This window comes from Alligator mississippiensis, chromosome 12 (genome assembly GCF_030867095.1).
Source record: "Alligator mississippiensis isolate rAllMis1 chromosome 12, rAllMis1, whole genome shotgun sequence".
In the NCBI taxonomy this organism is placed as follows: domain Eukaryota; kingdom Metazoa; phylum Chordata; order Crocodylia; family Alligatoridae; genus Alligator; species Alligator mississippiensis.
This window is the reverse complement of record NC_081835.1, coordinates 16,956,909-16,982,688: the sequence shown is the minus strand read 5'-3', so window position 1 is coordinate 16,982,688 and position 25,780 is coordinate 16,956,909. Positions and strand designations below refer to the sequence as shown.

Sequence of the window (25,780 nt, the reverse complement as noted above, 5' to 3'; positions counted from 1 at the left end):
CTGTGGGACACTCCATGCACCCCAGTATTGCAGCATTCAAAGATTTCATATACACTAGGGGCTGGAAGGGACCTCATGAAATCATCGGGTACAGCCCCCACCACCATAGGCAGGAAGTCAGCTGGGATCAAGTGACCCCAGCAGGCGAAAAGCACAACTCTGCCAGGACTCGAATCCAGAACCTTTGAATCCCCTCACCCTCTAGAAGTCCAATGCGCTATTGTGCCATGGAGCCACCTACTGGCTAGAGCTGCCTGCTACCTAGAGGTATGTAGAAAAATCATTTAAAGCTGTGCCTATACCGACTATACCGAATCTCCAAATCTTTCCGAAACTCTCCAAATTGATTCATAGGGTTCTGATTCAATTCAGAGAGATTAAAGGGTCTTCAGATTCAGTTCAGATTTGGAGACTTGGCCACTGAATCGAGCTGAATCGCTGCTAAATTGAATCAGACTGAAGCTTTGCACAGCCCTAGTGCCCAGTGGAGCCAAGTTAAGACCTGCCAAACATCCTTCCCATCTATCCTGCTGCAATCCAGTCCTTTCCTCAGCAGAGCTAGCTAATCTGCAAAATTGTTTGCTGGTTTTGTGCTGTGGTCCAAAAGAATCTAGACTAAGACCATCCAACTGATCTTCACCAGCTGGTCTGAGAAGGCCCAAACTCCTGCAGAAGTTCAAGTGAAAACATTTACCTGCTGATGGTTTGCATATCAATCCACTAGACCTTTCCCAAACTCTAGGAGTGACTAGTTCTAGGATTGGTGTTCTGGATTTTTCTTGGAAAAACTGGGGAAGTTTAAATCCAAAGCTCAGTGGTGATCAGATCCAGACTTTTGGATAAGACCAGTGGCTGTTTTGGGAACAGTTTGGATCTGTTTACAATCAATTAATAAGAACAAATCTTTTTCCTCCTCATTTCCTCTTCTCAGTACTCCCCCACTACCCTGTGGTCTCTGTGAAGTACAGGGCATGTCTACACATGCCCCTGAATGCACATTTGGTACGGCACAGTCACTTAGTATTTGCCTTAGCCGTTCTGGCAGTGCACGGTTATTTTTAGATGCTAAGTTGCCATAGCAATGACCTAAGGTGACTTAGCTCATTGCTACAGCAATGTAGCATCAGCGTCATAGTTTGTGCCCACTGATACTAAGTCATCGCAGTGTCACATGTAGACGTGCCCAAACACTGTGTTCAGGTTGATGCCTGTGCCTGGAGAGGAGAATCTCACCACCTGTAAGGCAAACCCTGAATACTAAAACAGGGTGGCCAACCTGTGCCACACCTGCCACAAGTGGCATGGGCAGTCTCTGCTGATACACTGGGCCTCCCTTCTCTTCCTCCCTTGAAATAATAGGATATCCACTATCCATTCCTGGAGCAATTATCAGCACCTGGTGAGCAGCTCCATGCCAGCAAGCTGTGAACTGTAATGCCCTATTTTCTTCAAGCTCTTTGTCAACTCAGCAGCTCTTATTTATAAGCTACTTGTTACGTTCTGACAATATGCTTGGTGCTACAGAAGGCAAAAGTGAGAGTCCAGCCTGTCTTAAAACACACAGAAAATGTACTGAGAGAGAAAGCAATAAGAAAACAACAGGAACAGCACAAGCAGCGCTACTGCAAAATTCAGTATTGTGGGGCTGGAGTATTGGGGCTGGAGTGCTGTTGTAACCAGGATAGTTCAGGACATGTACAGTAAGCAAGGATTTGTTGTGATACCTTGTATTGGGCCAGCTGTATAATCAGGAGAGCTGTTGGACACATTTTCAGGCACCAAGTGCTCTTCTTCAGGGCTAAACTAGTTATTGGCATCTACCCCTGTGTTGGTCCCTCAATTCTGATTTACAGCAAAGGCAACCAGCTGTTAGAGATTTTTGTAATGGGGGCTAAGACCAAGAACTTATTTCACTAGACTAACATATAACTGTAATAGCGACTTTAACGGCTTTCAATCATTCCCAAACTAATAAGGATTAAGACAATTACCCTATATGTGGAAGGCGCCCTAATTCATTACTAATCCCCTGCATCATCCTGGGACTCTGCAAGGTCAAAAACATTGAAATAGTCTTTTTATTTAACCACACAAAATGCTTGAAGAAAGTCATAACATTTTCCTCTTAGGGCCAAATATTGAAGTTCTTATCACAAATCACAGATATATGATATTTCTGCAAGTCTTCTTCTGGGAGTAAAGAACATACGTGATTGTATGTACCCCAATGCTGCATTTGATGTCATCAAACAGGAGACAGCAAAGGGGTAGATGAGTCACTGAGAGCTGCTACAACAACCCGTGAAGAGTCCCCTTCCAAGAAGCACGTTAGCAACTTGTTGCGCATGTCATTTTAGACTGCTGCATCCAAAACAGCTCTGGTGACAATACAAAGCAAATACACAGCCTGAAGACAAACATTTTCTGCAAATCAGCAACACTTGCTTAGTTCTGGAAGGCTTCCAGACTTAACCGTCCTTCAGTAGGAAAAACAACCCAAAACATACTGACAGTAGCCAAGGAGAAGTAGTGGCAGCAGCAACAACAACAACAACAATTACTGAAAGGACACGGGATAAAGGCGCCCAACTGGACACGGGGAAAACAAAAGGAGTGAGGTATTCTGTGAAGCCAAATGGAAAGATGACGCACGTTCTGCTTTTTAAGCATTCCAACCATTCAGAGAGTTCTTTCTTTTAAAGACTGCTTTGAATGCTTTATTAATCATTTGATCTGTTAACATCAGATACGTATGGCTGGGGCTCAGGAATCAAAGAATCACAGAAATCAGAGATGTATAGGATGCTTGGGTTTATATAGAATCATAGAAAAGTAGGCATGAACAGGACCTCATGAGGTCATCTAATCCAACCTCCTGCTTGAGGTAAGATCATTCTTGACTTAAACCATCCTGCTCAAGATATGGTCAGCCATTTCTCCGGAGAGCCTATTCCAATGTTTGACCATCCTCATAGTGAGAAGATTCTTCCAAATCTCTAACCCAAATTTCTTCTGCTGCAATGTGAGGATCCATTATAAAATTATTTTACATTTCAGTCGCTTATAACTGTCAGACTTTAACTGTTTGGGATGAAATATTCTGAGCCAGTACCACCCTTGGTAAACCAGGTTCTACCCCTGCTGCTGCCACAGCCTCCCTGAATTGACCTACCCACATGCAGCCATTCTGGGTCCCTCACTTGAATTACCTGGCGGCAGACTGACAGATGCACTAAGCATTCGCTTCTGTATCTGAAGTCAGGGAGAGCTGCATGCTGAACAAAGAAAGTGCTGAACAGTACTAAATCCTCTGAACAATTGGGCCTCTGGTATCTTAAACTGGGCACCACCAACTAACATACACTATTGACATTAATGCCCATGTTCCCCATTTGTAAAATGGGAAGAATAATACTTATAATACCTTACTTCATAGAGACATTGTGAAGATAAAATGATTTAAATTTATGAAGCCCTCAGATATCACAGTAATGGGCATCCTAGGAAAGCCCATAAGGAAATAAGAAATTTTGTAGCCAGCAAATGGTATGAATGGTATATGGCAGGGGTGGGCAATTAGTTTGGGCAGAGGGCCACTTACTGAGTGTTGGCAAGCCATCGAGGGCCGCATGACAGGCAGCCCAGGGCAGATAAATATTAATTTTCTAAATTTTTTAGGGGTCCTGTGGGCCAGATAGAATGGCCTGGCGGGCCGCATCCAGCCCTCGGGCCACATTTTGCCCACCCCTGGTATATGGTAAGTAGTGCATAAGGCCACACACTAGACAATGGGAATAAAAAGAAATATTAGAGAACAGGACTGGATGAGACCTCCTTTGTCCTCAACATCATATGCTGAAGGAGCTTCAGAAGTGTTACTCCCAGTGGATGGTTGTTCACAGCAACTGACTCCTATTATGGTTAAAAATCTTCTATTTTTCAGCATAAATAAATTCATTGCTAGTTTACGTCCATTTGTTCTTGTTCTAATGTTATCCTTTACCTTAGTCATTTTCCCTTCCTGATTTTTATTTCCTTGATGTATTTTTAGAGTTATCATACTATCTTTTGGCCTTTGTTTGGTAAAGCTAAATAAACCAAGCTCTTTTCATCTCCTCTTATAAGGTAGATCCGCCGTTTTCCTGGTCACCCTCATAGCCCTTCCTTGTATCTGTTCTAATATAAACTTCTCTCTCTTGATCAAGGATGAGAGATGTACTGAGAATTCTATATACAGTTTCATCAGGGTCTTTTCCAATGACATTAATATTTCCTTATCACTCCATCAAGTACCTTAGCTGCTAGGATGGCCTTTACCTTTTTCACTGCTGCTTGTTCATAGTTTTCCTGTGAGTGATTACTGGTGATACACCAGGTCATTCTCTTCCTCTGTCCTTTTCTTCTAATGTGCTCTTCTCTAATCCTATAGTAACAATGTGGACTTTAGAGTTTTATTGAAAGTCCTTGCTACCAGGCCTGGAAGCTCACATGCTAATGTAGTTTAGATGAAAGCTCTACTTATTAGTCGTCTTAGTCCTGCCAGTCTTAGTCCAAAAAAGCTGGTATCCAGTGACTCCATCTGTCAGAGAGTCCTCTTCTCTGACATGCCTCCCAATGGTCAAATATTCCTAAGCCTTCCTCATATCATCAACCCTTGAACCATTTATTGATCTTTAATCATCTTGTTTTGCCTTCATCATCCCCTCTTGGGAGTCATAAAAGCTCTAGAGAAGATCACTTGTGCCTCCACTTTTTCCTAGCTTAGTGCACTTATTCTTGATCTATTCCCAGGGAAATCTATAGTGTCATGTGTCTCGGCATGAATGATCAATGGATTCTTCCTCATGCCTTTTGAGATCCTTTGCAGCCTTATGTCCACATACTTGCTCCCAACAGACCACGTACCTTCCCGTTGCTTGAGCCTGCTCTGGTGAGATGTCTGTTGAGTCTTCTTAAAATGTAGTTGCCAGTCACAGAAACCATGGGCGCTAAGGCACATGGTTGACAGCCCAGAGGTCACAAGTTTTCTGGCCATAGCAGAAGTGTTCATGACACAGGCCTGTTAGATTCCAACAAAACTGCAAACTCTGCTACATACCTTGTCAAAAGGACATGAAAAGGAAGAAAGGCTCACACAGACCTGCTTCTTCCTGGCACTGCTGTGAATGACCAGTTCCTCCTTCTGACTGGAAATCATCCTGTCTCATAATCTCCTAAATATCAGCCTTGTTCCTTCCTTTTGTTGGGATAGTTATTCTTTTTGTCTATGCTACCCATCTTCTGAATCCGTCTGTTTCTCCTCCTCATTCTCCAGTGAGCAAACCTGTTCCTCGACTTAATTTCTTCTCCATTAGCCAGTTTTTTCCTTTGCTTTTTCTTTGTAGCAGCTTCTATGAATCACCCTTTTTGTCTACTTGTTTACCATCCAGGTTCTCCTCTTCGGCAGGGTCTGCAAACACTGAGTAATCTCTGTAGCCCCCTTTCTTCCAAAATGTCTTTAAAATCCTTGCCTGAACTCCACAATCATTTCCAGGTGCATCTCTAGCACTCAGACCTTCACATGACACTTCTTGCATATACAGGCATATACTCGACTTACAATGTTTCGAGTTACAATGTTTCACACTTACAACGTTTCTAAATTGACACCCTGTTTTGACTTTCTGATGTCAGGTCCAACTCTATAATGCTTGATCTGATGTGATGCCATGACAGTGAACAATTTGCCATGTCACCCATCTCCCTGGAGAACATCTGTCCAAACTTCCTTGGACACTTTCTTTGAGATAGCAGCCAAGACTCCAGAAAAACCTGCAGCCAAGACTCCTGAGAAGACTCGAGCCAAGAACCCTTTAAAAAGTCCAACCAAGAGCCCTTCAAAAAGTCCAGCAAAGTCACCTCAAAGAAGTCCTTCCAAATCAATATGATTGCTATTTACAATAGAAATACATTAATGTAGCTCTACTACTCATCTATAATTAATTGAGTACAAAATTCTGGGTTATTTTTGATGAAAACAGGGTATCAGGCCTTGGTCCAGGAACCAATCCCCCATTTATAACATTGTTTCCTATGGGAAAATCAGTTCTGAGTTACAAAGTTTTGACTTAAAACACCGTTTTCAGGGACCAATTGTGTCGTAAGTCCAAGGACTGCCTGTATAACATCCCACAGGTACCCAGTCAAAAATAAGGTATATCCTGAAACTTCAGCATTTAGCCATCTTTAGTGCTTCCTCCATTCTTAGCATCTCCTGCACTGCTGTTCCATTAATGTCTTCTCTTCATGGTCTCTACCCTTAAAGAAAAAATGGAAAATGCCCTCGCTCTCCAAACACCCTGTAAAAAATTTTATGCAAATTGTTTTCTGTTCACTGGCTCTGCTGGTCACCAGCTGCTCTCCTTTCTAAGCCTTTTGGCTAGGTGGCTCCTGCCTCTGTGTTTAGGCTTAGCAGTTATAATGGCTCATTAGCCATGATCAATGACAGGAACCCTCTCTCATGCCCACCTCTATCCAACTTACAACACAACCACCAAGCAGTCTAAAAACAACAGATGGCAGTAAAATTACAGAACCTAAACACTAGCAATTACAACCAAGCCTAATATCAAGAAACAGGTAACCAAATAAATGAACTTACCTTCCCGTTTCCTGAACAAGGACTTGCTTCTTCCATACTAAGAACTTGCTTCCTCCACACCAAAGACAAATCCCATGCAGAATCCTCTCCTTACTCCTCTCTATTGGAATAACAGTAGCTGCTTCTACACGTGCAATTAATGTGCCTAATTTTCTGCACAGAAAATTCCCAGTCCAGGGCTGGTTCTGCCCTGCTCTACCCCCCTGCAGCAGCCAGGGTGAGCTCCAGGCTCCCCCTGGGTGCAGGACTTAGCCCCGAGCTCTGGAGGGTGGGAGAAGCTGTCCCAGCTCAGTGGGCAGCTGCATCCCAGGCGGGGGCAGATCGGGTTGGCCCCAAATGGGGGAGTGGGGGATGTGGAGCTGTCCCAGCTGAGCAGGCAGCTGCCTCCCTGCCCCATGGAGATCGGGACCCAATCTGCACAAGGTAGGGAAGCAGCATCCCACTGAGCCAGGGCAGCTCTCGCCACCCCCTGCAGCCCCCTGCTGCCTAGGCTGACTGGTAGCAAATTGCTCCCGGTCAGCGTCTACGTGTGCAATACAGCGCATTAGTTAATGCAGTGTTTTTCTAGTACCTGTATCTACAAGTACTAGAAAATGGCACACTAGACTAATATACTGTGTAGTAATTGTATGTGCACATGTAGACGGTGATGCTTTACTGAACATTAGTCTAACGTGCAGTAAAGTGTCCCGTGTAGATGTATTTAGTGAGTATCATCCATCCTGTGTATTGAATGAGGCAGGAAAAACATAGTATGTGAGTATTTAACTGAAGTCCATAATATAATGCATACCCACTATGAAGCCAAAGTAATGTTGCCTGGACCAGCTTAATTCTAGCAGTTTCTAACTTCAGTGCCCTAAACTTAGACAAATTAATAGTCTTTTAAGGTCGTTTTCTACACATCATAAACATGGTGTCTTCAAAAATCTTACACCTGCTCAAAAAGGACATGGACCCAACATACATGGCTTGTAGCTAGATCCAGTAGTATTTTCCCAAACTCCAGGAGTCACTAGTTCTCGGATTTGGGTTCTGGACTTTTCCAGAAAAGCTGGAAAAACTGGGGAAGGCTAGTGTGTTGTTTTTACAATCAATTAATAAGAACAAACCTTTTTCCTCTTCCTTTCTTCTTCTCAGTACTTCTCCCCACTACTGCGTGGTCTCTGTGAAGTACATTGTGCTTAGGTTGATGCCTGTGTCTGGAGAGGAGAGTCTCACCACCTATAAGGCGAACCCTGAATACTAAAACAGGGTTGGCCAACCTGTACGACACCTGCCACCAGTGGCACGGGCAGTCTCTGTATAGCATGTGTCAGATTGGGGAGGGAACAAGAAGCCTGATGACAGATATGGCAGGGAGCAGAGAGCACAGCAGCAGATTGGGCTGGAGAAAAGCTTAATTTGTGTCACTTCAGCCTAAAAGGTTGGCCCCCTCTGTACTAAAAGGACCTCATCCCCTGCAAAGTATTTAATTAATTCTTTCTGTATTTGTATCTCTTTAATTTGTAATTAGGTAGTAAGGTTTGGAATATACATGGCTGCTGGTCCAGTGAGGCACCACATAATATGCTATGTAATGCAGCCCTCTGAGGTTTCCTGGTGCTGACTTTTGAGAGAGAAATGCATACCCTGAAGTCTGTGTTCATTCTTCCGTGAGGAGGCAGCCAACCGCTCTGTGCAGCAGCAAATCTGCCAGCTGGCCAGAGAGGAGCAGTGGCATCAGTTGCAGGCTGGTCTCTTTGCTAGCTACATGAAATATCTAGTGTGAGAGGATTAGCAACCTGAGGAGCAGGGAGCAAATTGGTGCAGAGAGTTGGGGTTGGGATGGAGGAAAATGTTAAGGTAACTGTTTTTTATAACGTTCTTCTTCTGATCCCAGGTTGCCCATAATGAGGTGGAAGGAACTGGAAGTTCAAATACAAAGTCTGACTTGCAGAAAAGTCCATGGAGAAATATTACTTACATCAGGGGGGAGAGTAAGGATCAGATTAGAGTCACACTCCAGTCAAAATGAAAACTGCAGCTCCCCTCTGTGTGTCGCATGCAGTGGGTCTGAGTTGTGACTGAGCAACTGCAGAACTTGGCCTACTCAAAGATGCATGTGAAGGGAGGGCAGTCTTCAGTACTTGGCTTCTTTGCACTTCCTGCTCGGCTGCTAAGGATCCGTTTTGTGATGTGCACGCTTCTGATCTGCAACCACTACTCTGATAGTCACCTGTGAGCTTACCTTCCCCAAGGCTTGATATCAGGCAACTTCCTGATAGAGATGCACTCTTCCTAAGTAATTGTCTTCCTTTGCAAGACCCATAGGCAGAGATTCTGGAAGTCCTTATGTAAAATATCCCCTTATGTCTGCTGGCATATAAAAGATTTGGCACATACTCGGACACTACAGAAACCTAAACAGCTACCTGTAAAGTAGGGGTGTCGATCATATGGGGCAGCCATATCATCCGCAGCCCTATTCTAACTGTGGCTCTTGGAATAACCCATGGGCAGCCTACAGGATGTGCTGAATGATCCCCTGCAATGCTTGCTGAGTGGTGGAGCAGCTGCCATGTGCAGCACAGCCCTTCTGCATGCAGCTCCAGGACTGTATTGCACACAGTAGCCACTCCAAGGCCATGCAGCACAGCTCTGCAGTGGCCACAGCGCACCAGAATGTGGGGTAGTCTGTGGGTTCAGTCCAGCCCATGGACCAGCAGTCATCTGGCCCATGGGGCCGGGTGAGTTTGATACCTCTGTTGTAATGGAAACCTGTGGATCATCATCCTCATCCCCCTCAATATCCTGAAGTATGAAATTAGAGTAAAAGAAGAACCAGACTTCCTAGTATACATGCATTCCCTGACTGGAAAAACACGGTATTCAGGGAGATATTTCTGGTGCAAATACTTGGATTTCAAGGTTTTTACACGTTTCTGGAAATATCCTAGCATAATTATTTAAAATCCATTCTTTCTGGAAATGTTTGTAACAGCAAAAGGTGAGCACAAAAATATTCTCAGGAAGGGACATAAACTTCTCTAAATAGTCAAGTGAATAGACACAGGAAAAACTTTGCAGTAACTCTACCCTCTTGCACCAGTAAATAATTTCTCTTCCATTCCAATGTTTACTCCATCAAATATTTTATGGGGTGTTATCACATTCCACCTTAGCACTACATACCTCCTTCTTGTAATCTTTCCTCATTCTTTGGTCCTGCCAGCCCTCTACCTGGTTTTGTTGAACATTCTCCAATTTCTCAATGTTTATCTCATAACAAGATGTTCAGAACTGAATACAGTATTACAGGTACAATATAATCCTCTCACCATCACATAGCATGAGACCCCCATCCCCCTATGACATCTTTAGAAAGTGTTTCCTTGGAATATATCTTTGAGTACTTCTGTCTGAGCAAAGCTGCTTGGGTACTCTCTAACCAGTTGGCACTTATGGGCTCTTTTACTTTCTGTTCACCTGATAGTTGTGAATCTTGTGATAACCTAGTTGTGAACCTGCCATCTCAGCAAAGAGAATGAGAGTTTTATTGACACCCAAAATTTGGGAAAATTACATGAGGACAGAAGAAGAACCCATTAGAGATTGTACACGGAGATGAAGAGACTGTAGACTGTGTGGGTTTCTTGAGAGTGCTGGGTAACCGTGAGGAATTGTGTAGAAATGCCCCCCTTCATTATGAGGTTGTTCAATGCTCAGTCTTCCTATTGATTCATTCATCTGCTTGCATATATTCTCCTTCCCCTGACAGGTCCATGGGAAGTGTGTGTGCAGACACAACACAGCAGGGGACCACTGTGAGAGGTGTGCACCATTATACAATGACCAGCTTTGGAAGCCAGGAGATGGAAAAACTGGTGCATCAAATGAATGCAGAAGTAAGTGGGAGGGAGTTTAATGATCCAAGGTCTCAGGATAATAAATCACTGTCTAAGTAGGAAAAGTTCTATAATAGGTAATTCATCCAGTCTAGATTTATGGTGCTCTTGCAACAGATGGGGAATGAACTGCTAAGCAACTGCTTGAAAGTTGTTTCAATCAGTGCAGTTTTTTAATATAATTGAACGATTTGATCTACTGAAATATTGAACTTACAAGACAGAACGCTGCTCTTCAAAGAAACACATCCCTTCATTCATTTCCCTACTCTACAGAACTGTAGTATGTTAATATAGCATAAGGAAATAAATGTCATGGTACAAAAGAAGATTTAGTGATCTGTCTTTAGTATGTGTGTAGGAACAAGGTTTCAACAACTTTTTAAATTAGTTGATTCAATGTTTGTATTCATTATGACACAAAATTATCATTTGTCATTGTATGTATTTATTAACAAGTAAGTTATGAGGTCATAGAAGAGAGTCATAATCCAAAGCTAGATCTGGATTTAACAGATGACCTCTCTATCTGCAGTGGTCTGAAACAACACCCATGCTTGCAAGTCTGAAATTGCAATTTCGTGACATCTAGATCATAATTTCATGACATCTTTATAAAGGGATCAACTAAAAACACGGATCCAAATGCCCCCATAGCTTGGAAGAATTCAAAATCTGTGTCCTTCTGTTTCTTACCCCTTAGCAAAGTGCAAAACATAACATAGGATACTGCTGATTAAAACAATTCACAGTGGGTGCATCTGCACCTGCATTGATGTGCCTTTGCTACTGTGCGTTGGGTGTAGTACCTCTAATATGAGATACTACACAAAAGTGCAGGGGCGACGTGTGGGGGGTGAATGCAGGTGCACATGCACCCCTTGCACATGGCAGTGCACCCCCTGCAAAAAGGTGGTGACAACACTGTCAGCAGTGCCTGTGGGCGATCACTGCTTCCCACCCCACCGCCAGCACCACCGGCGCTGTCTGCAGGCAGTCCATGATCGCCTCTGGCTGCTGCCGGTCGCCGACCTGCAGTTGGCGCTCACCAAACCCCCCTCACCACCACCACCAGTGCTGGCGACATCTGCGGGAGCTCCCCGCTTCCTGCTGCCAGGGTCCTGCCACCGTGCTTCTGCCACCGCCAGCGCAGCTGTGTCCCCCCCAGCTGCTGGGGGCACACACCATTCATGTAAAGGTGCGTTAGCTCAGACTAATGTGCAGTAGTGAAGGCAAATTTTTTTGTGATGCTTAACGTGTGGTTGACTAATTCTACTGCACATTAGCATGATTTTTGCCATGATGTGCTAATGCAATAGAATAGGTTAATGCGCATTACTGCATCTTGTATACACGTGCCCAGTATGACTTAGGTAGAAAAAAAATATTCACAATCTTTCATAGTATGAGGCTTAAATTGGGAGCAAAACAGCCTTAATCAAGCTGAACAAACGATGTGCCCTTTTAAAGAGAGATCTGGAGAGGTTTGCTAACGATAGCAACAGCTTTGTTGTGGGATCAGCTTGCCTGCTTCAAGGTAGATTTTCAGGACACAGAAATGTCCCCAAAAATCTGTCTCTTTGTCATTATATCTGCTTTGCAAAAGCAACAGCTTAACAAATGACTAGAACTGGTTGGACTAGATTACCTCTTGGGATCCCTTCCAGCCCCAATTTTCTACAATTTTGTGAATGCAAATAATAATAGCAGGGGTTGTGCTGAGAAGTTTGATGGGCCACAAAAATAAATAACCCCCCCCCCATCATGAAATACATTTTTTCCAAAAAAACCCTCAGCCCAAATCAGAAACAGTTTTATTACAGATGCCATAATGCCACTGGGGAGGGTCATTTTGGATCTCTCATGCCCCCTGTCTCCTCCTTGATCAAACTATGTTTCCCCAGATGTAGTGGGATCTCCCCTTTTGTTGATGGATGGTGGTATATGCTGGGAGTCACAAGGCCACAGTACACTGGGAAATCTGATGTAACTGGAAACCAGTTATAACCCGTGTATAGAGGGGAACAGGGACAAGAGGTAACCAAATTGTATTGTCTACAAGGTGCTGTGGCAGCATATCTGAAGTTTGGGCCAAAATATTGTGGTTTTCAGGTATTTGATTTATATATATATAAATATATATGTCTGTTTATATATATAAACAGACACTCTGAAAAAAACTTGTTGTACAGAAAAACAAAGCTGTCTGCCCAAAAATCACTGTTGCCAAGAAATATCCCACCATCCCTAATGGAGGTTTATCTGGTATGACCCAAAGACTTAAGTCTGACAGGTTGTAAATAGGAGGACAACAGTGGAAGGAGACATGGTCTAGTGTTTAGATCTGGGCTTGAATATGAACTTTTACAAAATTAGACAGTTTTCAGATGTGGGGCTTTGGTTCAGGCTCATCTGTCGGTGGAATTTTGAGGCTAAGGTAATCTCTACAGTTTGGGACAGCTGTTTTTTTCATGTGATCATCCAAGCCTGCTGGTCATTACCAGAAGCCTCCTTTGCTTTGAGATTTTTAGTTATCTGTTGACACTGAGGAAGCTGGACAGAAGCAAAACATAGGAACACATTTATTTATGGAAAAATTCCCTGCAGCAAAACTTTGTCACTTGAATGGGATCATACACTGTGAGCATTATAAAAGTGAATGAGCAGTGTGGTTTCTTGCTCCCTAACAGGGTGCCGCTGTCACAACCATGCAGATAGCTGCCACTTTGACCTTAGTGTTTGGCTAGCATCAGGAAAACGCAGTGGTGGAATCTGTGACAACTGCAAGCATAACACGGAGGGGCATCGGTGTCAGAGGTGCAGACCTGGGTTTTACCGAGATAAGGAGAAACCTATGTCTTCTCCTGAAGCCTGCAGACGTAAGTAACTCCATTACAATGCACCACGGGCCCAATAAGTGGCAAAAGTTTTTGGGGGGTTGAATATTATAGATTGAACTGAGCTGGTCCAAACCATTAAAGTTAGCCACAGCTACCTGTGGAAACAGCTCATAAAACAGCTCCTTTCCTCCTGTTATCAAATGAATGCTCTGATTTTCTTAACTTGATTCTCTGAAGCCATTTAATCTTTAAGGAAAGTTTCACTCTTGCTGCATTTGCATTTAAAATGCTGCTGCTCCTATCTTAGCGTGTCCAATTTTTCATTTAGCTCTACTCCAAAGAGGTTTACAATGTGCACTGTATGTATAGAGTCCAACTACTGTGAGGGTCCAGTAAGCCACAGTTTGATTTTACATCCTCTGTGCAAGCAAATGTAAAATATTGACTGTCAGGGGTGGGGAAAGAGTCTGAGGCTCTGGACTTCCTGCCAGATCTTAGACCTTTGATTCCATTTAATATCAGTGTAGAAGATTTAAACATTTGGTAGCAATTCATCTTTTTGTTTCCCCCTTTGGACAGTTTCCCTCCAGTGTTTCTGAGTGAAGATCTTTCTCTCATCTCTGAAATTATTTTTCATCCCACTCCTGACATGGGTTGCTGACATAGAGGAACTTTCTCCTTTGTGACCTGTATTAATTCCTGTCATTATCCATTGTGCAATTTGATAGCTCTGGTCAAGCATACTCTAGACAAATTGGGTAGACCCCCTCTTCTTTCTGATCTTCAGTATCACATGAACCCTGTTTATAATATTTTCTATGCATCTGCTCTTTCACATTCATGTTTCTTTGGATCTTACTGCCAGCTCATACCTTGACATTCCCCCAAATTTTTCTCTTTGATAACATAACTGTGCCTCGAGACTCATTAGTTGTGGGAGATGGGGAAGGAAGCTTCCTGGCTGACCTACCAATGTGCCCAATTCTCTTTTGTTATGATGAACTTTCCAGATAACTCATTTAGCTCATTCCTGCTTTGAGAGGAAGTGCTGTAAGCAAAGTTTTGTCGTAAGCATGACTGGTTGTTCCAGTAGATTAGATTTCAGTCCCATGGTACCTGAAAGTATCTGGGTACAAGCTCTGGTATTTGACAGCAGGGTGATGGTGAGGTAACCAGCATCGTGTGTAATATTAGATAATCATTGAAGTCAAGGAGCACTGGAGAGTACAAGAAAATAAAAAATGTTGTTTAAAAATACAGCTCGTCTTGGAAGAAACCCTAGAACAGGCTGCCAGGGTGAAATCAGACCCTGGTCTTACTTCTGCTTCTTTTGCCTGGTCTGGTTACCATCCTCTCTGTACATCTTGCCAGTACTCTACAAAAGACAAAAGAAAACATTTCAGTGGGATACAGTCTAATAAGCAGAAATATATCCTCTTCAAATAGATGTGCTCCTTGTGCCAGCACAGTAAGGAACAGAAATGTTTTTCCCAACATGATAGATGCTGCATAGAAAGGCTCCCAAAGGCAAACACAAAAGTTTTTTTTCCTACCAGGTACAGCTTCCACACAGGTTCAAATTCGACATAGCACTAAGTGTGGACTTGTTTTGAAGCATGGATGGGACCCCTTGCAGGCCTGAAGTCACACTTTGAGTTTGAGTATTTACTGGTATGAGGCCTAAGAAAAGGACACACAAAACCAAAAAAAAATGAGCAAAAAAAATGGTAAATGTGTGCCACCCTTTTATTTGAATAGAACAAGGAGGGTCATTCAGTGTTTGGTCAGCCTGTTCAGAGGGACATACTTTTAATGGGTATAATAGTTTATGCCTTTTTCCACCTTACTGACAGATGAGGAGGACAATTCCCACCATGACATTTAGCTGATTACCTAAATAGGATGACTTTCTGTATATTGAGAGGACTGAGTTGCAGAAATTATCTTGAAAAAGAGAGAGAGAGTATGCACATATGTGCAATGCTGCATTTACATGGCAGAAAATCTCCCCCTGTTTTACTCTGTCTGGGGCAGCACCAGCAGTGATTGCAACCTCACAAGCACTAGGATAGCCAGGGCCTTGAAGCTCCAGGGTTGTGGGAAGGAAGAACATTATGTTAGGTAGAGCAGGAATAGGTTTTTTGAGGGAAAGATTTCATCCTCATGACCACCATAAAGCACCCCCATTCTTATGTCAAATCCAGGTGCTCAATCTGGAAGATTGAGAATTTGTCTGTGAGTGAAATTTAACCCATGCATGTGCGTTTCACCACACCTCAGTCTACTGATCACTGGAAAAATTGCCACGGCCGGGAAAATAAATTTGTGGGGGTTTGGTTATGGCAGGTGGTACACTTCAGCTTGTTTTGCCTAAGGAAAGCATGGAGGTAGTACCAGATTATGAGAACTAAATAAATGATCCCAGCATTTGATGATCCTGGCAAATGACAGAGAGCAATAATGAATTGGACGCAGCAGATCATACAGATGTTTTTGGTGTGAGCAATTTGTTTCTCAGCTTCATATTTGTGGGGAAAGGAGAAAAGCCACCCCAGGGAATCCAAACTCATCCTGTGTGTACAGTAGATGCTGAGCTAGGAAAGGGAACCTGATGAAAAAGCTGAATGAAATGCTGCATTAATCCTGTTGAGAAAGCACGCTTGAAGAGTGCTCTTCCATCCAGAGCAAAGTCTAGGTTTTGCTGTGACAGCCCCCTCGGGCTCCTGACAAGTTAACGGGACTCTGCCAGGCTCAGAAGGAATCTTTGGGCATTAGTCATAATAATCAGCAGCATTCTCTCTTAATCACAGCTAGGAAAAAAAGGGGGAGAGGGGGTTGTATAACAATGGGATACACTGGTACTATCCAAATCCCTCGTCACTGACTGTCCATTTATAAGACTGCAAAGACAGTCCCTTAAAAAAAATCCCAGCTGAGATTTAACACATAAATATGAGTCTGCCATTCCTTTTCATCTGGAGAGATCGCCTGTCTCTGACCTCTTTGCTTCTCCTGTTCCTAGCAGCTGGGGATGAATGAGAGCCAGGTCATGCGCAGAGCTTTGTTTTGACACTGCTTAGATAAAAACAAAGTAAAGGACTTGAAAAGAGCCACAGAGCACAGCACACACCTGCTTGTTATTGGGGGTGACAATGCAGGATTAAACAGGCTGAATATAGACTTGTAAGGGAGCTTTGACTCGGAAGCCTTGCGAAGCCTAATTGTTTCCTAACCAATGGTTAGAAAAGCTGCTGTATCCTTGGCTCTTTCCTGTGGCTTATTTGGAGGCTTAAAGGATACTTCTAAATCGACACCATCTTTTGTACTTACTCATTGCTTATGTAAAAAAATGCAGGCTTTTTCTAAGCACAGAGTTTGAACATTAAAATGTGCACATGCGTGCATGTACACACACATACTCAAGGAAGCTGTTCCTTTTTTTCCTCTTTACCCCACTTAACAAAGCAATGAAGCTTTTACTTGTAATATTTGGTGGGCTCAATGACATCTTTGTCGGAATCAGTCTCTTCTTCATCAGCCACCAATGCAGTGACCACCTACAACTGAATATCTGTTGTCCTTGATGTAAGGGGCATTTACGCAGGGCATTCAGCCCCAAACCTGACCTGAATTAACAACCACTGTGATTTGCTAGGGAATATGCATCACACTCCAAGGACTTTGTTTTGTTTTTAAAAAATGGCAGTTTTTCATGAAACCATTTGAATCTGCACTTCACTGTGTCTTGCACAGTACTTTTAAACAGTAGTGACAGGCTAGCTGTCTCTGAGCCTATTGCACATGTGTGGAGCACCTGCTATTTTCCTGTTGCTTGGGACCATCCTGTTGCAACCAATATTGTGCCTTCCACTTGTGTCTATTTAAGCCTGGAAACAGCTGTGCTGAGAGCAGATAGATTTATTTGGAAGCTGAGCAGCGAGGACTTTATTACTTCCCCCCCCCCCCCAACCCCTCCCCTCCATTACTTGGTTCTCTCTTTAACAGTAGCATCCTAACAAAAATCTTATGACAGCAGTTGTCAGGAAAAATCCATGTGGGTGCTTTGTGTTACTTCGGTGACCATCAGCATGTACCTCTAATACACAGCCATGTCATATTGTGTTGTGTTGCTGCTGCAGTGGGGGGAACCATCTCTGACTGGCCATCTCTGAGCCAGAACTGTCTGCACGCTGTGCCTAACATCACTGATGATGCCTTTGACAAATAAAGCCATTGTCGTGTTGGTTTGTGTTTTGTCAGAATGGGAAGCGGATGGGGAGAAAACTAGTGTTTGCCAAGAGGAAAAGAGCAAAAATCAGCAGGGAAAGACATTGTATTGTCAAATGCTGGGAGCTTAGTGGTTAGGAACTTGCTTATGTCCCTTTATTCATGAGATTTATCAGCAAATCTATGATTAGATAAAACCTGAGTCGTCAACAGCTGCCCTTTAGCATGTGACATTCAGATTCATGTTTTGGGCATTACCTGGAGGTACACAATTAGAAGTTTGGATACAATAGCCTGGAAGCTAGACAGTGCGTACACCCAAGCTGAAACATTAAGTAAATTCAGGCTGAGGGGAGCATTCGCAAGCCTCTTTTATAATTCATCTGAAAGTGTCACGTATTTATTTGACTTTGCTTTTCAGTCCAGCAAGGGATGCCAAGGCTTCTAACTGGGGGCAATGCCCACTTTCTGTATGCAAATCCTCATCTTACAAGAAAACCTATGCACCTTTTCTTTACCTTCCTTCTTGACCTCTGCTGTTAGTTACCCATTGCAGCACTTTCCCCTTGGCTGGAATGATGGACCCCACACTTAGTGACTCAGGGCTCCTAGCCTCAACTGGTGTTAGCTAGTACAGCTGCATTGCTGCTACACAAATTTGCATCAGCGGATGTCTGACACCAGCTATTACAACCTGGCAAGAAGAAAGGAAATGGAGCAATTTTCAAACTAGAGACATATCCAAGCTAGAACCCTGGATTCCAAATGCTAGTGAATGTTGGCAAATGTCAGGTGTGAACTGTGCAGCTGGATTCTAGTTATACAGGTAATTAGAGGAAATAAAGAGCTTGGATTCAAATAATTCCAGGTTTGTGGCTCAGACATATCAGTAGCACAATAAATGCTAACTTCCCATATTCCAAAGACCATGACAACATTCTCAAATACATCAGCTTTTATCAGATGCCTCTATTTTTGGCATGGTGAGTACTCAGCCCTCCCAAAAATCAGGGCCAGGATGTCTCAAGTTGAACCCTAAAAAGCAGAAGCCAGTTATGAAATTTCTGATTCATATGTGCATTGTGAGGCTACACAGGATCCCTATGTCCTGGGGAGCAAAAACCATGGGATGATTTCCAAACTCAAGACTCCTGCAGGGCAACAGCAGGAGAGACCGTTGCTACTGTACCACCAGCTAATTGGTTCATTGTGTCAAATACGCTGCTTATTATAGCACGCTTACTCTCTGGCCTGAGGCTATTGTGGTAGCATTCTCTTGAAAACAACTGAATCTACAGCACAGTGTAATAATATTATTAAAAATACTGCATCGAAGAATACAGAGTGAAAAAATAATCTAATGGCAGATCACAAGAAAAATACCCGTTACACAAACCACATCAATGCTGCTTTTTTACTTATTAATGTTCCCAAAAGATATTTTCTTTTCTGAATGATAAATGTGATGATGTGTGTAAAAGTGAATCCATCACCCCAGCAGTTATCATTCCTCATCATCAGACTCCCCCACTCTTGGAAAGCAATGTGTGGAATCAGTGTGTTCATTAGGTCTCTTATCTGTGAACTCATGAAGAAGAGTAGTTTGATGAGAAGCATTGAGGAGAGAACTTCAAAAGCGTTGGAGCTCATATTTGGTTGAGATAAGCATCCAAAAGGCTGGCTCTTGATCCAAGCTGTTTGGACATCCTGGGTGTCCAACATTGGACTGGAAATTTCTGCTAAGGCAGGTCTTGCCAATGGGATTTTTGTTCCGTTCTGCCTCCAGATGATGGAAATAATGATGTGTTGACACTTAAGGTTCTGGTACCAGCACAAGCCAGAAGGTACCACAATTTTCAATGATGAAAAGGAGAAAAAATACAGATGCTGAGCTTGAATTTTGGGCAGAGATTCAGCTTAATTTGCCACATCTCCAAACCTATTCTAGCAACACAAGTCAATGGGTCAGAGTTTCTCACATGCTCTAGTCCTGTAGGATCATTCTGGCAGCATAAAGAAGATGACAAGATGCCAGGTTGTCCCAGCTGAGAACCTCCCTCCTGGGGAGATGTCCAAGCTCTTATTCAGCCAGGCTAATCCACTATGTATGGCTTTCTCCCAACTCCATAATGCCCCTAGGATAGGGAGCATCTCGGTAGCATGGCTACCATTCTACTGGGTCCCAGACTGTGTCTGCTGGTGAAATGGTTCCTGAGAGCTGTAACAAGCTGGTCTAGTTTTCAGCAGTCCCCAAGTTGTTCCTAAGTATCCCAGAGCTGGTGTTGAAATGGGAGCAGACTTTGGAAGCTGCACTTGGCTCTTCCACGCCATCTCCAGCTGTACAAAGAGAACAGCTGTTGTAGCTGAGAATATTTCTAGTGGTTTTGGAGATCTCTTCTCATTCTCTTCCTTCTTGTAATGAACTCACAGATGTAGCATGCTCAGTAACTCTACTGCACGTAAATAACATTGGAAAGAGAACATGGATTTCTACCACTCAAACTAAAAAAATCATGGGCTAGAGAGATGGAAAACACATTAGTCATCTTATCGATCTGCCATGAACATTTGCTAAAGAACTGTTTTCCTTTTTCTTCTTTTATTAATGTTTTGCCCTGTTTAATTTTAATTCTGCTAGGCAATAGGGATCCCACCATATTCTTGGGATATTATTCTACAGGATAATAGAGCTCATGGCTAGAATTTCTGTCCTGATATCCAGCCAATTTTTTCTCCTCCTTGTTTTCATTTCACTGCTTTGGGTAATTCTCCCCAAGTATTACACTGACAATCAAGGATTGCTTAGGGTGATATCTTTTACTGGACCAACTATGTAATTGGGATTAAGTTAGATTAACAATCAAGAATTACATGAAAAACTCTTCTCTGGGTGCATCTATACAAGATGCTTTAAGGCATATTAGCCTAAATTTAAGGTGCATTAGGGCGCACATTTACATGTGTGCACCCTTAATTCACTTTAAAAATGGTGGTTTAGGGCTAATTGATCTTAAATTTGATACCTGCAAATGCAGGTATCAAATTTAAGCGTGAACAGATAAAGTGCATTAACACAAATGTAGAGGATTTGGCTGTTAGTAAATGGGGTGAGCACACAGGTGGGTCTCGGATTCTTTTTTAATCTACTGCTCTTCTGAATGAGGTAAAAATGTTTCACCAGGATTGCAAAATACCACTTCCAGGTTGAACCACACCTGAGAATGCAATGCTTATCAGTACTGCTGAGTGTCAGGAGTGAGTGGAGTCCTAGGGTTTATCAGCCTTGCAGAAATATCACCTAAACAGCTGACCCTCTGGCACATAATCTCAGTTGCTTCTTATCATATCTCTTTAGCTTGCTCCTGTCAACCTATGGGCTCAGCCAATGCTACCGTCAGCAGAAGCTGGCGGTGCCACCCGAAGACTGGATTCTGTTACTGCAAGCCAGGCGTGGCAGGCCCGAACTGTGACAGATGCCTTATGGGATACTGGGGGTTTGGAGAAAATGGCTGTCGTCCTTGTGATTGTGCCAGAGACTGTGACCAGCACACTGGAAACTGTTTCAATGGGTAAAGGAGCTCCTTTTTATGGCAAGCTAATGTTTTGAGTTGTTTGGGAGTCTTTAAGATTAAGCTAATATTAACCTTTGGAGGCCTGCACGCAGTTGAAGGTGTGGATAAAGCACTGGGGGAACAAAACAAGTTTCTGCATCCATAGTCCTTGTGGTAGGTCATACAGAGAGTCACAGAGTGGCTTCCTAGCCACTAGCATGGTTGGACATCCAAAGTACGATCTAAAAGCATTTCTGAAGGGCAAAGCCCTCCAGGATTCTGTTCAGCTTCTTTGAATGCTTCACTTGCTTTAGAAATAAATTGAAGCACCTAAAGAACTTGTGTTGGTCTGTGTCTTTAGTGAAGCAAGGGGCAGAGTCTTATTTTAGTTCCTGGGTGGCATGAACCCATCTCACAAAAAGCACCCCCAGGGACTAAATGGCTCCCATGGTGGCTGTTTCAAGAAAGCAGCCAAAGCCTGAAAAGGCCACAGAGGCTTAACTATTCCTTTGCCCAACATGATGGTCCCTTTAGATCAGGGGTGATATGAGGAAGCTTCAACAGATCTGGTAACTGTATGTTTCCTATGGAAAATTGGAAGAACTGAATCTCCAGAAAAACCACCAATACAAATCCAGAGAGGTACCGAGTAGCTAAGCTCCCACTGATTTTGGTGGGGCTGATCTTGTGAGTACCTGCTGTCATCATGATTTTAAGAAGTGCTGAGTAAATTGCAAGTATTTAGCTCAGTCATTTTAAAGAAATTATAGATACTAAACTATTAAAGAAGCTAACCTCTTTGATAAACATTGCATACCCTAATGGGAGATGGTTCTTCTGCTTCTACCCCCAGTTATGACAATAAGCCATTTTTCAATGTCCCCCTTGGTGGACGAATCCCGGACCTCATTCACACACCCGCCAATGAAAGTGAAGATGAGTGGAAATGGAACGATCATGAGCAGGGATTTTCTGCATTGAGACATCCAGGTACCATTTAGAGTTCTACAAAACCTTGCACTCAATGCTAATTATTGCTTGCTTAATTAGTGTTAGGTCCTAGGCAGTCTGGCCAAGTAGTTAAGCCATAGAGAAAAGGCAGGGGTCAGGACCTGGGTCAGAGTTTGGAAGCCAAATTATCAGGTCTGAAGAGAAATCCAGGAGCAGAGTCCAAAACACAGGCCAGGGTCAGAGTCCAGGAATCAGATGTGGATTATCCCTTGGACATGGTAACTTGACAAGTCAGAGTCTGAGAACAGAGCTGAACCAGGGTGAGGAACCAGGAAAGCCAGAGAGCACAGGAACCAGAAGGCTTGCCAAAGCAGACCAGGGTCAAAACTGTTGGCTAAGCTGGGAGTCCGCTGCTACAGCTGGGGTTAAATGGAGAGGCAGCACTTTCAGCAGCCACTCAGGAAGCTAGCCAGCTGATTAGCTAGGACACAGCTTGTCAAACAGAGACTCAAGGCAAGTGTGGCTGCCTAGGCAATTAACCTAGGCCTGGCTGCCTGATTAGGTTCCCTGACATTTAATACCTGTAGAGTGCCATGAATACGTCTGGCTTTTGCTAGAATATGCTAATTTAATTTCTACACTATTTATTTATTCAAATTTCTAGACTGCTATTACATGTATCTCTCCACTGAAGGTCTATCTCATAAACTAAAGATCATAACATGAATAAAGATGAGAAGGTCCATCCAAGCTTAACAGCCCACCATGCTAACATCATCACTTTCTCAGCCACCAGTACACAAGGGAGTGGTGCCAGTACTAGCACTATGCCCAGCCGCCTATGCCCTTTGACCAGCTTCCCATTTGCAGCTCAGGCAACTCATGCCTCTAGTCATAGCAAGAGATTTTGCTCCATTTGACCACTGCACCCCTCAACATAAACAAAGGACTGTCCATAAATATAAATCCATCCATCTCCTCAATAGCCTTAGTAAAGTGAGTAAAAAATGGACAGTCCATTCTCTGTCCCAGAGAGCTTCCAGTCTTAACATGGAAGAATACATAGGATATTAGCCCAGGATAGGATGGAGATAGAGAAGGGCAAGACTACTGTCTCATCTTATGCTCTACAGAGTCCTGCTTCTCTACAGTGCTACTGCTCCCCCCTACAGAAAGCTGGCAAGTAAAAAATCACATAGATTGTCCAGACTGATTCTTTACACTGTCACAGAATTGCTCCCATTCATGTCTTACCAAAACCTCTCCTGTATTACTGGGAAGGTATTTTGAAAATAGCACATGGTCATATTACACAATAGCTCAGGAGATGCAGTAAAGCGTACTGCATGCAGATAAAGTAACAAGCATATTGGGCCAGCAGAATGATAGAGCTGCTGGTGTTTAGAAGTGGTCAGGGCCTCAGTTTTAGATACCATGTGGAAGACCACCAATTGGCATCCTTGGTTGTATAACAACTTGGAGGAATGAGTGGAAACTACTGAATCACCAACACTTTTTCCAGGAAGCACCTTGAGAGAGTTCTCATCTGAGTACTGAAAAGGGTTAATACTCCTGAGCTTATGAGGTCTAACAAGAGCATGATTCAGACATTTACGTCCAGATCCGATTCTGACAAATTTGTGTGTTGGCATCAGTTTATTAATGTGTGAGGAACTCCCATTTTGGAGCTCTTCTTACTCAGATTTCAGATCCCTTTTGCTAGCAAGTTTGGCAAATAACTGAGCTCATTCTACTTTTACCATCTGCTTATCCATATTACTGGAGTAACATGAACATATAACAGTATATATGAACATCACCTGATTTTCTTTCCTCTTTCCTGTTTTGGCCCTATTCCAACCCCTTGTGTTTTGCGGTCTCCCACTAGAAAAGTGCGTGTGCAAAGAAAAAGTGCTTGGAAGCGTTACCGATTTCTGCCAAATGAAATATGCATATGGTAAGTGGCTAATGTTCCTTCAAAGTATGATAAATCCTTAGTGTTTTCTACAAAGCTGCTAGATGGACCCTGTGAAGCATGGGCTGGCTGAGTCATGAAATCAGAGATAGATTTTTCTTCTTCCTCTTTTTGTCCAGAGACTCCTCTTAGTCCAGGGTCAATCAGAGAACAACATCCTATAATGGCTTCTTCAGTGCCGAGCACAAGCAGCCTGGGCTTCTTGAGTTCAATGCCTGTACTTCCACCTCCCGGTGCATGGGTGTGTCCTGCAACAGTTCTCAGCTTTTTTCCATACTAGGAGTCCTTTTTTCTTCTGGCAACTCTTTCATTTAGCAAACCTCTCACTTAACAACAAGGAAATAACATATTTATCCCCATGGTATAAGCACCTGTGTCCTGTCATCCCAAGATGGAAGGGACATGGCCACCAAAAACTGCCATTGGGTTTGACTTGGCACAATCATATCATAGCACAATACAGCTTGTTTGTGAGGCCAGACTTGAAAATTGGTCCTGCAAAGCCAGGAGGAATGCCAGCTCTGTCAGAGCAAACACGTGTCAGGCCAAAAGGCTAAGCAGCTTCTTTCAGTTTATTGTCATCATCACAGGACGATTCCAGCCATGGGACAGTCCTGCAGTCCTGTAGGAGATCTCCTGCCTTGGGGTGAATTCCACCATGTGACACCACGTTCTTGTAGAGAAGCCTTGTTTCTACAGAAGAAGGCACATTTTAAGGGGTGAGGAGGGTTGCTGTACAAATCCACTACAAGCCTTCTCATTTTCAAACACATCTGCCATGGCCCTGAATCAATGTGCTTAAGTTCAGACTGTTGGCTGTTGTGTTATCTTTTGGTTTTCTTTTTTATGGAAGTCCTGTATACACCCGGTTGTTTCCAAGCTGTTGGTGGCAACCATGAGAGACTAGCTGATAAATAACACAGAGAAGAGATTAGTTATTTACTTAAATTGAAGAAATCCAATTTTACTTCCCCAGATTTGTTTAAATGGGAACAATGACTGAAGTGCACAAGCATGTGCACACCCTTCTGTCCCTGTCCAAATGCCAAAATCCTGGCATCATCCTTCAGGTCTTGTCCAAAGGCCCTGATATTCTATCCCTTCAGCAGTGTAAAAAAGATATTACAGTATATGTGGAAATCATTTTTGATTTGTGTTGATGCATGTTTGTTTTCTGGCAGTGATAAAAGCAAGAATTCTGTCAGCTCATGACAAAGGAACCCATGCAGAAGTTGTTGTGAAGGTGAAGAAGATTTTGAAATCAGGCAAAGTGAAAATTGCTCGGAGTAACCGGAGTATCTACCCGGAGTCCTGGACCCATAGGGGATGCACATGTCCCATTCTCAATCCTGGTAAGTATTCCATGCTTAGGGCACCCATTCTATAGGAAACAGCTGCTCAGGCTGCTACGGTATTAATGATGAAACAGCATCTTTATGTTGCTTGGGATGATATTGATCAGAAATAAGTCTATTGAAGACAGTGAAGTTGAGTGGATATGAAACCTGTTAGAATAATCCATTGTGGGAAAGCAGGTCCAATTATTATAATGGATAGAATAGCAGGATAAACCTGGTTCTGTTACTTAAGTAGTAGAGAGAGATCAGACATAACTAAGAAAGCCTTGATTCAGAGGTTGAGGGTTGATCCATATACTACTTTGTGGTGAATGCCATAAAGAGGACTGAGCACAGAGAACCGTTCTCTTT

At 43.1% G+C, this 25,780-nt stretch overlaps 1 protein-coding gene across 2 annotated transcripts in view; it reads left to right on the top strand.

The window, feature by feature from the left end:
* Positions 1-25,780, top strand: part of LOC102568324 (netrin-4) — an 87,118-nt gene that overhangs the window by 50,372 nt on the left and 10,966 nt on the right. For both annotated transcript variants that reach the window (XM_006273096.4, XM_006273095.4), the window contains exons 4-9: positions 10,401-10,527; positions 13,218-13,406; positions 20,950-21,163; positions 21,999-22,135; positions 23,985-24,053; positions 25,253-25,423. In XM_006273096.4, the coding sequence (XP_006273158.1) occupies positions 10,401-10,527; positions 13,218-13,406; positions 20,950-21,163; positions 21,999-22,135; positions 23,985-24,053; positions 25,253-25,423 (907 nt within the window). The remainder of the gene's footprint in view (positions 1-10,400; positions 10,528-13,217; positions 13,407-20,949; positions 21,164-21,998; positions 22,136-23,984; positions 24,054-25,252; positions 25,424-25,780) is intronic.